Genomic DNA, 12,744 nt, shown 5'->3' with positions numbered 1-12,744 from the left:
AATTCTATTTTTTAAAATAAACTGCTTTATGCTTTCATTTCAGATCACTCAACAGCTTGAGAGCATTTGTTTACAGATCATTGGCCTTGTTTTGCAGAAACACGTTATAGGTATGTTTTAGAGATATGTAAAAACATGTAAGTAAATTACTGTTAACTTCTGGAACAGAATTTCCATCTTCTTGTGTGTGTTTCTTTAAAGAAAAAAGGCATTACTTTACCATTGTAATTTATTTCTCTTGATCTACCCTTGTACATTAGTCACACTGGGTATTGTGTTTTGGAGGTCAAAAGCTGAAGATGCTCTTCTGATTATAATTCTGGCTAATTGTGTTAGAGGACAATGTCTACAACTACATTAGTGTCTTATGGACATGGTCTGCAATTAAATTGCTGCTTTATCAGTATGCTGCACTTAAAGTTGCAGTTCTGTGATAAGGCCTTGTAGAAAAAACAAAGACTGAGAAAAAAATATATTTTTCTTGAATTGATCAGAAGCATTGTCTTTCATGTGCTGCTGATGTATTTTTTGGTGTGTATTTATAGTAGAAAACTATGCATGTCATTGTAACTATAGCCAACCTAAGGCCTGTTTGAAAGAGTCTTTTGCAATTTTTCTTTTTCTCTGCATGGTTCGGTTTCTAATTGCTGTTGTCTAGTTGTTACAAGACTCAGGACTCAGTTTCAGATTTCAAGGTATTTGCAAGTTAAATTTATAATATAAGTACCCTGCTTCAAATTGTTTGTCTTTTGCAGAATTTTATGAAGAAATTCTGTCCTTGGCCTTCAGCTTAACATGCCAGATGATTTCACCTCAGATGTGGCAGCTTTTAGGTGTTCTGTATGAGGTTTTCCAGCAGGATTGCTTTGAATACTTTGCAGGTAAAATCACTTCTGTTCTAGTGGTGTTTTTACTGTTTGAGAATTAATCTCTAAAACCCACCTTGATAAGGGTTGCTTCCATTTAGTGTCTTGGTTTAAAATGATAATGTATTTGAGTCATGCCCTGACTGTCTGTTTAGTGTGGGAGTGTAACAGGAGATATTTAAGTAGAAGCATGTTCAAATCTGTCAGTGTGATCAGTTGTTGTAGGGGTGCTGAACTCAAAGAAAGTTGAATATTCAAAGTTTATGTGAAACTACAAATTGATTAATTAAAATGTAGTCCTGTTCTAGTTCCAAAAACGCACCCTGCATAGTGCATTTTATGAAGAATTCTTCCAGAAAAGACTTTTGCAGAGTTTGAATTTCAAACCATACTCAAGAATCTAAGCTAATGAATTCCACTTAAGGACTACCTCTCTGGTTAGCATGTTTTGTAACTTGTTTTCTCTTTTGCTCTCCCTGTTCTGCAGATATGATGCCTCTCTTGCATAATTATGTGACCATTGACACTGATACTTTACTGTCTAACCCAAAGCATTTAGAAATCATTTACTCTATGTGTAAAAAGGTAAGTCTTCTGATTCTTACTCTTGTGCTTATCACTGGTACCTAATAATTAGAAGAGCTGAGTGACCTGAGTCACCTGCATGGTGGCCAAGCATTTTAGAACTAAGTGAATTTTGATCTTACCTCAGTTCTGAACATACACAACACCTTCACACTTTTTAAGTGACATACTTTAAAAAAATTACATGCAAAAATCTGTGTGAGAGAAAGTTGCTGTTCGTCTTGACTCTCTTCTATGGAGAGCTATTTTGATAGGTAGGGAATTAATGAAGCCTGGTTTCCTTGGGTTGTGTGTCTTGCACAAGAGATTACCAGTCTGGACTCTGGTTGTCAGCTAAGGTGCGAACTCATTTGAAGTTCTTCCTACATTTCTCTTATTTCTCTTTTATGCTGAGTCTTTCATGTATAATAAAGGGTGAGATCATGCTGCAGTCCTCTGATTTGGGGCATTAGAGAGTGTAAGGCATCTAGCTACACGCTTATTCCTAAGAAACTTAGAGTATTTGATTGTGAAAATTTTGCTTCTTTTGTCAGGTTTGATTGACAGTGACCATGGGGTTGAAATGTACTGAGGTGAAGCAATCAGTTTCATTTGTATGTGCCTACACACAGAATGATTGCATACATTTTGTTCTTAATCAGAAACCAGCCTAGACGTAGCAGTTCACTTTGCCAGTCTGTTAATCTACCAGTGAATGTTAGAATTGAAGTGAAAAAATGGAAACACGATATGGAAAACATCAGTGATTCTTATAAGTGACATTTCTTTCTAAGAAACATAAAGTGAGGGCATAAAAATAATACAACATTCTTTAAGAACTACAGCAATTTCTCCTAGTTTTTAAAATTCACTTTTAGCCACTTATCTTTGTTTATGTCCTGAAGAGATGAATTATGTGTCTTAATTCCTCACAAAATGTAGCATGAATACATGTGTATATGCTGTATAGAGATTTTTGGATGTGTGCAGGTACAAAGAGCCCTTGTTCTCAGTGTTGTCAGTGACTACTGATAAATTAAATTGTTACTCTGATGATTAGGTACTGACAGGAGATGCAGGAGAAGATGCAGAGTGCCATGCAGCCAAACTCCTAGAAGTGATTGTTCTTCAGTGCAAAGGACGGGGTATTGACCAGGTGATACATATTGAACAGGTTTTCTCTTTTATTGCTGTCTAATGATCCATGACTCCTGAAAGAAACAGCTGGAATTAGAGAATTTGAGGGAAGTGTAAGGTGGGGAGAAAAACAGACAGAAGTAAATGTACTCAGGAAAATTTGTAAGGTTGGGGTTTTTTGGTTTTGAGACTAGATATTAATGGGCATGACCACAAAATTGATATGGACTGAATTAGAAGAATATAGTATGATGTACACTATTGTCCTTTTTTTGTTTTCTCTCAATAGAATTTCCCTTTTGATGCAAAACACCTAGTTAAAACTACTGTGGCTGAGAGGTTAACTGTACATATCCAGCTGCTGTTGTTTTTCCAAGCTATAGAAAATTTTTAATGTTTTAAGTTATTTAGTGCATTTGGAAATGCAGATTTTTTAGCATGGCTGGATTGTGTTTGCAGGGATAAATATAATCACAATTTTCCAGAGTTTCTTAGAACACCTTTTTAGAAAGTAGTCTTTTTCCTAGTAAGGGCCAAATTCTGGACTCATGTAATGAGCGTAAATGACCTTGAACATACCATGTTTCATGTTGCCACAGTGCTATCCATGGACATCAGTGATTAATTTTCAGTTAATTTTACTGAAACTGATAGGACTTTACTAGTGTAAATCTGAAGTAATTGAAGATAAAAATGTTCTCTGAAAGGTTTTATTTTTAAAGGAAATCTGGAAGAGTTTAAAGTGAATTCAATGCTTTGCATTGAAATAAGTATGTGGTGGAAGGCTGGACAGCTCTGTGAATTAAAATGGTTGCACACTGAACTGAAACTCATAAACTGAAACTTCCGTAATGCTTCCCAAATTTTTGCAAAGTATAAATTTGTCCATTGATGTATACATGTGTTTAGAAGATGTTTATTTCATTGTTTAGAAATTTGTGCATGTTTCTTTTTATCTGAATAAACTAGTTTTAAACTTTTATAAAAATTTAACATCACTTTACATTTATTAGGAAAAGCTTCTTATGTTACAGATTTATCTTTCTTTAAAGATGAGAATGTTTGAGTTTTTTCCTAAAGCTTTTCTACATGCTAGAACAAACTACACCAAATGACCCCAAATATTATCCCTTGTGCTCAGAATAGCATTGCAGTTTTTAGCTCAGAGAAGAGCTGTTTTTTTGGGGAAGATTTATAAGCGTGTGATTGGAGGCTAGAAAGTGAATAGAATGTGTTCCTTGGTTCTATACCTGAACTTCAGATAACTCAGGACATAGTTCTAGTAAAAGTATTACAAAATTTTGTGTAATATGGCAACATGTCTAGTGACTGTTTTCTTTTTTTTTTTCCCCTTTCCTTTTCTTTTTCTCTCACTGTATTTTCAATCTCATTTCTCATTCTCCCAGTGTATTCCCCTATTTGTGGAGGCTGTTCTGGAGCGCTTGACTCGAGGAGTTAAAACAAGTGAGCTTCGTACCATGTGTCTTCAAGTTGCCATAGCTGCACTCTACTACAATCCTGACCTACTTTTGCACACCTTGGAGAACATCAGATTTCCACACAATCCTGAACCCATCACTGCACAGTTCATAAATCAGTGGATGAATGACACAGACTGTTTTTTTGGGCAAGTATTGAGGGGTTTTTTTTTAAACAATATTCAGGTTTTCAACAATTTGTTAACTTTTTATCTGAAACTCTGTGTATATACTTTCTGTTCTGTATTTTGTAAGTTATTTTTAACTGCTTCATTTAATTAAGAAAAAAAAATTACTCTTTCCAGTGAGCCCCACCTCTGGTTCCAAATGAATTTTCACGATTAACTTTCATATTTATCATTGTGTCATTGACTGCTTAGCATACTGCTGAACTTAAACGTCACTGTGACCTCCCTTGAATGAATGTGTGCTGCACTGGTGTGCGCTCAGTCAGGAGCTAAGCATTTGTAAAGTTAATGAAGGGGAACAAAACCTGTCATCACCTAGCAAAGCGTGCACTTGATGCTGAGCAGAGGTGAAAGCAGTGCTTGCCTTTCAGCTGATATGTGGTGTCTTAACTTGAGATGCAAATCTACTTAAGGGCAAAGCAGACAGACATAGTTTGCAGCTACCTCTCACCTTCCTGCTCGAATTTTGTTTTGTTACTGGAGTCTGACTTCTGCCTGCAGATGTGTGGATAGGCTTAGGCCGTGTCTTCCTTAAGTTGGTTCTTCCACACCTTGTGGTAATATTATTGTTAATTGCTAAATTATTTTTACATCTACCAACTTTAGAAAAGGGCAAGACATTTTAGGATTTCTACCTACCAGTTTTCTTTTATGGCTGAAGCTAAGTTCTTTTTTTTCATCTCTTTGTGCTTTCATTTTTTTTCTACTGCATATCACATGCTAAGTGCATACAAAGACAGTAGGAAGGAAGATCCTCCCTACAGAGTGTAAACTGAAAGAGATTTATAGCCTTAAATAGTTCATCCTGGAACATTCAGTGAGAAACTAGTCAGATTCAGAGAGGAAGAATGTTGAGCGTCTAACTAGGCTCCAATCTCAAATAGTACTGTGAGCTAATTTTCAGTCATTCTCTGTTGCTCTTCAGAAAGCATCAGCTACTCAAACTACTGCTCAAATAAACTTGTATTTGGAGCTGAGACAAAGGCTAACAAAGTCTGTGAAAATGAAAAGTTAAGCACGCAGTTGTATGTCTGTCATTCTGCCCAGACTGCACTTGAATGGCAGCAGAGGATTGAAAATCTCTTTCTTTGATCTGCTGCTGCCAGCAGAGAAATAATTATCTGTAATATTGCTTAAATCTAAAAGTCACTCTTTCTTCTGTGCTGTCTCCTTATTTTGTGGCTTCCAGGCTTAGGGTGGAGCTTTTGGGGTAGTACTGCTGGTGGTGCTGTAAGGGACTTCCTTTCCCTCAGGAGAGCACTGCTTCTAGCAGACCATTTGTTTTCTTGCAAGTAGTAAAGGAGCCCCAGATTCAGAGACATAACTGAACAGGAAAAGACACAAGGGCAAAACAAATTTGGTGTTCTTAGAGCCCTTTGTTGCCCTGCCCCCCCGCTCCCCCAAACAAGTTAATATTTTCATTAGAGAGCAGTGGGCACTCTAATTTGTACAGTCCTTTTTCCTATCAGCTGCCGTTTGCTGCTTTGGTTTACACTTAGCTTGCTTTCCATTAGGAGGCAGTTGTAGGCCCAGATTCAAATCATTTGGAAAACTCAGATCCTACAAAAACTGGACTAGATCAAAGTAGATCCACCTCCAGATGTGAAGGACCAGGTGAATCTTGCTGTCATTTCTTTGTCAACCATGCAGGACATCTGGAAGGTGGTGGTGACAGTGGCTGTTAAAGACGATTTGTCCACATAAATTTCACACTCTTTATGTGTGGACACTCCATCCATGGAAGTGTTCAAGGTCAGTCTGGATGGGGTTTTGAGCAACCTGGTCTAGAGAAGGTGCCCATGGTAGAGGGGTTGGAACTAGATGACCCTTGGGTCCCTTCCAACCCAAACCACTTTGTGATTCTGTGACTTTTGTCTGTTGCTGTGAAGGCTTAGTCCCCATGGATTCTGCTCTGCCAGCAGTAGGGTTGTGCATAGCTGCACATGCTCAGGCTGGAGCCAATGGTGTTTGCCAAAAGAAATCTGGTATTTCTGGAGCAGCATGTGTGAGCACATGAGAGGGATTCCATGGGAAAAATGGAGGGGAAAAGCAGTTGTGGTAAGATAAGTAGCTGTTCTTCCATGTTGTTAAAACGGTGGAAACTATTGGAAAAGTGTTACAAAGCTGGCATATTAAAAATTAGCCAGGCAAGGAGAACTCAGAACTCCTTCTAAGACTGTGCATAAATTCAGTATGTCATAGTGGGTATCACGTATCTGTGGTTGGTTGCTGATAGTGCCTATATGATACAGGACATTGTATTTATTTCTAAATGTTTTCTACAGTAACTTCACACTGGAAAGCCTTTTGCAGAAACATTTGCTCCTTACCACTTTCTGCCATTTTCCTGACAACTGAGGCTTACCTGAAACTTCTGCATGACTTATGCTTATTTGCATACTAAAAATTCTTCTGTGGTAGCTAGGGTGAAAGGAAAATCTCACTTGCTTCAAAATCCCTTCAGTAAGTGATTTTGGGTTTTTTTGAGCTGAATAGGGTTATATATTTCATAGGAGTTTGAATAGATAAAAATCCTAGGTTTCTCAGAGTTGTATATAAAAATCCCAGTCTTACATTGGTTCCAACTTTGCAACTAGAAGGAAGTGGCTAATTGCAGTTTGTCCAGGAACTGGGTTGATGTAATAGAAAGAAACTTGATTCTCACAAAGGAGTGCAGCAAACCAGTAAAAGGAAAGGCTTAGCGATTTTTCTCTGAAATACCTTCAGCTTGCTTTAAAATACAAAAGATTTTAGAATCCTTTGTGCTGTATTAGAAGAAAGTGTGTTAGCAAGTAGAGGTCCTGCAGATTATGAGGACCACACACAGCTTATTAAAAATAAACTTGGCTCGGAGTCTTGCATTACCTGTTGTGTGTTTAACACTCCAGGCTTGATAAACCATTGAGGAATAAGCAGAGTCCCTGATTGCTAGGGAGGGCTATTGTGTGCTTCTGAGCAAATAAGTACAGGTCTCAAAGCACAAATTACTAAGGAGAATCATATCCAGGCTCCCTTGAGCAGATGGAGGGGTGCTGAAATAATGAGCCTTTTGATAGCAACGGAATGGTCCTGAAGCCATTCTTTGCTATTATGAAAATACATAAAACTCTGTTTTGCTTTTTCAGTCCTATGGGTCTTTAATACAGCTGCAGCATAGTAGAATACTGAACTTCAGGCAAGGCAGATGCTTTTCCTGCTGTTTGTCTCTGCTGGCAGGTGAACGAAAAGTCTCCTTCTGACTCAGGTTCACTAAAGATGGCTCAATGCCTGAATTTCTGCTGTCCTACAGGGCCTTCTAATAACGTGCATATTCTGAAGACATGTTCATTCTTGCAACTTCTCTGTTTAGCAGCTTTAAAGTGGAGCATGACAAATGTGCTGTGGGTTGTGGTCATTTGGGCTGCTTCCCAGTGATGACTCCCTTTCAAATAGCAGAACTTCATTCTTGTACTTTGATTTGCTGTCCCAAAATGATAATTTAATATAAAGCTAATCCATAAATTACTAAGATTTTTTTTACATTTTATTGTTGTGTTTTGCAATTGGCACTGCGCAATGGTAGCTTTTTCAAATGTATGGTTAAAAAATAGTGCTAAGAATTGTTTGCTTGCTCTGGTGCATGTGGCTGAAATTCTTTGTACATTTGGGTCTTGAAGAATTCTTATGACTTCCCAGTGTCAACATGCAGTATAGAAATTTTGTGCATAGATTACAGAGCTTTGGTCATGCTTGGATGACAGTGCTGACACAAAGAGGAGGTTAGAGAAATTTTTTTCCATTTGTACTTGCACTAAGCACAACTCTCCAAATAACAGCTATCCTTCATTTATAGGTAGCATTATCTTTAGCTTGGCTTTTGGTCTGCAAAATGTCGACGTGAACGCAAATGGCTTGTTTTCAACATGCAGGAGTAAGTCATTTCAGCTGAGAGGAGTAAGGGATTTATGGGTTTTTTTTTTCATGAAAGCAGACCCTGTTTCTCTATCTCAGTCTCCCTTGCTGGTTCATATGCCCTGTTTTGTGTCCCATTCCATCTGAAAAAAACCTGGATTATGGTTACAGGAATGCTTTGTTCCTGCACGTGCTTTGGTGCATTTTTCAACACCTGTAACCAAGTAGCCAAACCCAATGTGACAAAGTGTGTCATTTGATATCCTGGTTGACATTGTTGTTCTTGGAAGGTCTGCTGGGATCACCATGTTCTGCATGGTCATATATAATTTATTTTTGTTGTCAACTGCTCTTGAGAATGAGTCACTTCAGTAAATCCTAACAGGACTAACAACATGGGAGGTGTCATGAAATCCCTCCAGATGTCTAACCTTATTTAAGCACAAGTAAAGTTTAGAAAGCTGCAGTACAGGATTGTGTTACTTAAAGAATGTAATAGTTCAGTAGTATGTTATATAGGAACTTTGGTAATGAAATGCCAAGCACTTAGAAGCTATATTTCTGTAGTGATTTTTGAAGTGGTGGATTGAGCTGGTTTTCCCCCTGTTAGCTCTATTGCAGCCTGTGGTGACCATCTTATTTCTTCTCTCTTGACTTGTATTCTCTTCATTCCAAAGTAAAACTAGTTCAGTAATGGAAGTATCCCAAGAGTTTAGAGGATGGCCATTTTCTGCCACCTCTGGAGGTTTGCTTGGTTTCTCTAGGCACTACCTATCCTGCAGAAGGCTTGCACAGAAGCTGTCAGTATCAAATTGGATAGTTCAAACAAAGAAAACTCCTCTCAAGGCCATAATAACAGAATACTGTAATGTTAGCTCCAAGTTGAATACTTCTGATGTTTCCAGTAAAGGAGAATCAAAGAGTATCTGCAGAGGCATTTAGAGATTTTTTTTCCATCTTGTTTGCAGAAATTTCTGTTTCTGGAAGTGAAAATCAATTCTTAGGTTTAAAAGCATAGGTTCTTACCTAGTTGCCTGACTATGGCCACATAAAAATATTTCTGCTACTAATTCAATGGATTTTTTTCCCTTCAATTGTCTCAATTTGTTTTACTGGAGGTCTAGTCATTTGAAAGTTCTCATTTTTAATATACTGCCAGTTATGCTTTATTAGGATGGAATTATTTCACTGCTTTCACCAGACTTAGCAATGTGTCTCAAGGTAGCATTAGAAATTATTTATTGAAATATGTATAGACAGCGATTCTGATGGATTTCTCATAATTTAACTTCAGCTGTCCCTGGGGCATTCCATAAATGCACCCTGCAATTCAATGCATTCCTGCTTATCGTTGCTCTTCGCTAATAGTTTTTGCCAATTTCCATCCCTGAAACAGTACAGCCAAGGCAAATTAATTTTCCATCCTATTTAATAATGATAATCTGTATCAAATGCTTTATTAAAGACAAGATAGTCTACATAATTATTAAACAGCATTTATTTAGCATTACAAATTTTGCATTTGGTAATCAGAAAAAGTTGCTCCAGGAATTTGACCAGTGCTTGAAAGATTGTTTAGTTGTTATCAGACAAATACTTTCCAGTGGGAAACTTGATTCAGAATGAAGAAAATAGTTTTTATAGGATCTTAGAACATAGACTTTAAACATAGTCTCTGAGACGTTGTGTTCTGCCATGTCAAGCACCAGGATTTTAATGTTCTCTATATATCCTTGCAGTGAAAATCTGGTTTTTGTGTAACAATTGTGTCATGTTTCAGACTCCATGACAGAAAGATGTGTATAATAGGACTGAGTATCCTAATGGAATTGCAGAACCGACCACCTGCAGTGGATGCTGTGGCTGCTCAGATTGTTCCTTCAATCCTCCTCCTCTTCCTGGGCTTAAAACAAGTTTGCGCCTCACGAGAGCTCACAGAACATGAGGATCATGCTAAAGATGAAAAACACTTTGCAGAAGATAATGGTAAAATCTCCCCTTTTCACATTGTGGATTTTGTCTGGATTTAATTTAAAGGGGGTAAGAAATTGCAGTTTGTTTTTAAGACTCATTAGTCTGCTGAAAATAGCTCGGCTTACTGGGTGCTTGAAATACCATCTTTGGAGTTGATTTTCCTCCCAAATTGTAATCAAAATGTTTCACGGTGTAACATTTTGTGAAAGGGTAGTATTGGTTCAAGAATAACTTGCAGGTCTGCTCTGCTGGATTGTGAATATGTCCTGTCTTCAGAGTTTGCCAGGACTCTTCTACTAGGTATATTCTTACTTCCTGCAAAGAAGCTGTTTGAAAGACCTTTTTGATTGAATTTTGAAGGCGATTGTGGCAGGTCTTTTTTGTCCAAATGGAAAGTTGTTTGCAGAGTGGGGTTTGAGACAGCTGAGGTTCCTCGAGACCTCTGTGTCTGCCAGAAAAGAAGAGACATCAAAGAATGCCTTACAGAGAGAATTAAGCACAGCATTGCAGGCAAATGTGCTTGACAGGGAGTAGATGTTTTGAGGTGTGAAAATTGGATTGGGTGTTAGCAAATTATGTAATCCACTCACATTTCACCCATGGTTCTTCTTGTTCTGTAATGGAATCACAGAATTCTTCTAAATACATAGGAATATAGTGTGAAACAGTGCAAGAATGTTCAAATCTCTGTCCTGTGATTCAGTGCCTGCTTGCTGCATCTATAGTCATATTTATTCATTCTAACTGTTAACACAGAAAGAGGTGCAGGTTTGGAAATGAAGGTTTTGGTTTTTTTGAACCTTGATTATAAGTCAGAAATACTTTTCCTTAAATAAGAAAGAACAGTATTTAGAATTACAGGTTGTAGTTGCATTTAATTCAGGGGGTCATAGTTTCATAAGCAGAATGGAAGGTAGCACCAATTTAATGTGTTGGTTTAAGTTGTTCAAATACGGCCACACTCAAGAGAAGGCAGACAGTTGGTCCACATATGGATTTCGCATGGTTTAATGTACATTTGTGAATTCTATGAAAGTCTCTGTAATTTAAAAAGCAGAGTGATGGGACCATTTCATTGAAGACATTTCCTCAAAAATTTTGGACTCTGTAATTACACAAGGACTGCAGAAATGAAAGAAGAAAAAAGATGGCAGCTTCACATTCCTCCAGTCTGTTTAGAAACTAGTTTACTTCGTCTTGAATGTAGGAAATGTTTTAACAGCTTCATTTTTCTGAGACTTGGAAGGTTGTGAGGAAAGGATGTTAACAGACAGTCCTCTTTCCAGCCAAAACCTAGATTTACTAATTGTTTTTTAATTCATAAGTCACTGTTTCCTTGTAGTTTTAAACTTTGTTTTACAAAACATATCAATGCTTTTGCAGAAGAGATACCAAGTGATGAGGATGAGACAAATCAAGTGAGCCAGGCAATGCAAGAGAACCACGGTGGAGGAGGAGGTGGCAGTTCTGGAGGTGGAGAGGAAGAGGATGAAGATGATGATGATGACTGGGATGAAGATGCATTGGAAGAGACTGCTCTTGAAGGGTTCAGCACACCTCTTGACCTTGAAAATGGCGTTGATGAATACCAGTTTTTTACACAAGCACTTCTAAGTATGTGTTTGCTGGTCAGCAAAATGATATAACATGATGAAATCATTTGGAGATGTTTATAGTAATCACTGGGGAAAACACTTTTCTTTGTTATGAGTAATAGTTTACGTTACTAAAACTGTAAAATGTGATCTCGGTTTCTAATGTTAGTCCTACTGTTTTTTGGCTTATTAGTGCTGCAAAAAATAAATGGTAGCCGATACAGCTAGAGATTAATTCTCTTCATGTTCTCCCTCAGAATTTTTCAATCACAGCCTAAATAAGTAGAGCTTGGTCACTAGACGGACTCCTATATAGAGAAATATTTGTCACCTTCTAGATATTAATGGGGCAATTATTTTCTCCCTTTCCTGTGTCACTAATCCTGTTGCTTTTAGTTTTCATGAGAGTTTTAAACAAGATTAAATCCACATTGTCCATGAATAATGGCCACATGGTTAACTTTCTGTTTCAGAAAGCAGAGGTTCTAATTAAGTTCCCCGAAATGGATTGCCTCTGTTGGAGCGGGAATTCTGTGCAAAGAAAACGATCAGGAATACTGATCTTGTATTGCAGTGCAGATTCTGTTCTAAAATCAACCAGAGCTTCCATGTGTTTCATTTTGTTGTTCTGAAATGAACTGGTATGTAAGCTGACAATCACTTCTGTTCCATTGCTGCCCTGACAGCGGTGCAGAGCCGGGATGCAGCCTGGTACCATTCCCTGACCTCGCCCTTGAGTGAGGATCAGAAGAAACAGCTGCAGGAGATTTACACATTAGCAGAGCACCGGAGAACTGCTGCAGGTGAGTCACTTCCCTGGGCCCTTTTGAGCTGTTGCAGAGATGTTGGAACTGATTCTAATCTGTAACAACAACCTCTGTGCTAATTAACGTTTTCTAGGAAGCCTGAGCAGGATATCATGATTACATTATTCCTTGCCTGGAAGTGTGTGTTATTCAGAGTAAGTTTACTGTTGTTTCTAATTAATTGCCTTCTCATTGACTTGTGCTGCTGCTTGAACAGGGTATGAACTAGTTTTACGCAATCTGAC

The 12,744-nt window shown here is 37.8% G+C and overlaps 1 protein-coding gene across 3 annotated transcripts in view; it reads left to right on the top strand.

Annotated features, from left to right (window-relative positions):
- Positions 1–12,744, top strand: part of IPO8 (importin 8) — a 48,389-nt gene that overhangs the window by 27,644 nt on the left and 8,001 nt on the right. The window contains exons 17-25 of one of the 3 annotated variants that reach the window (XM_033057680.1): positions 44–110; positions 756–881; positions 1,354–1,451; positions 2,491–2,586; positions 3,974–4,194; positions 9,905–10,110; positions 11,482–11,712; positions 12,380–12,496; positions 12,594–12,654. In XM_033057680.1, the coding sequence (XP_032913571.1) occupies positions 44–110; positions 756–881; positions 1,354–1,451; positions 2,491–2,586; positions 3,974–4,194; positions 9,905–10,110; positions 11,482–11,712; positions 12,380–12,496; positions 12,594–12,616 (1,185 nt within the window). In that variant the 3' untranslated portion in view covers positions 12,617–12,654. Of the gene's footprint in view, positions 1–43; positions 111–755; positions 882–1,353; positions 1,452–2,490; positions 2,587–3,973; positions 4,195–9,904; positions 10,165–11,481; positions 11,713–12,379; positions 12,497–12,593; positions 12,655–12,744 lie in introns of those variants that run through there. The other 2 variants (XM_033057679.2, XM_033057681.1) reach the window with 2 other exon arrangements.

This window comes from Catharus ustulatus, chromosome 4 (assembly GCF_009819885.2).
Source record: "Catharus ustulatus isolate bCatUst1 chromosome 4, bCatUst1.pri.v2, whole genome shotgun sequence".
Lineage (NCBI taxonomy): Eukaryota > Metazoa > Chordata > Aves > Passeriformes > Turdidae > Catharus > Catharus ustulatus.
Note: the sequence above shows the minus strand (reverse complement) of the source record. Positions and strands in the feature narration are given on the sequence as shown.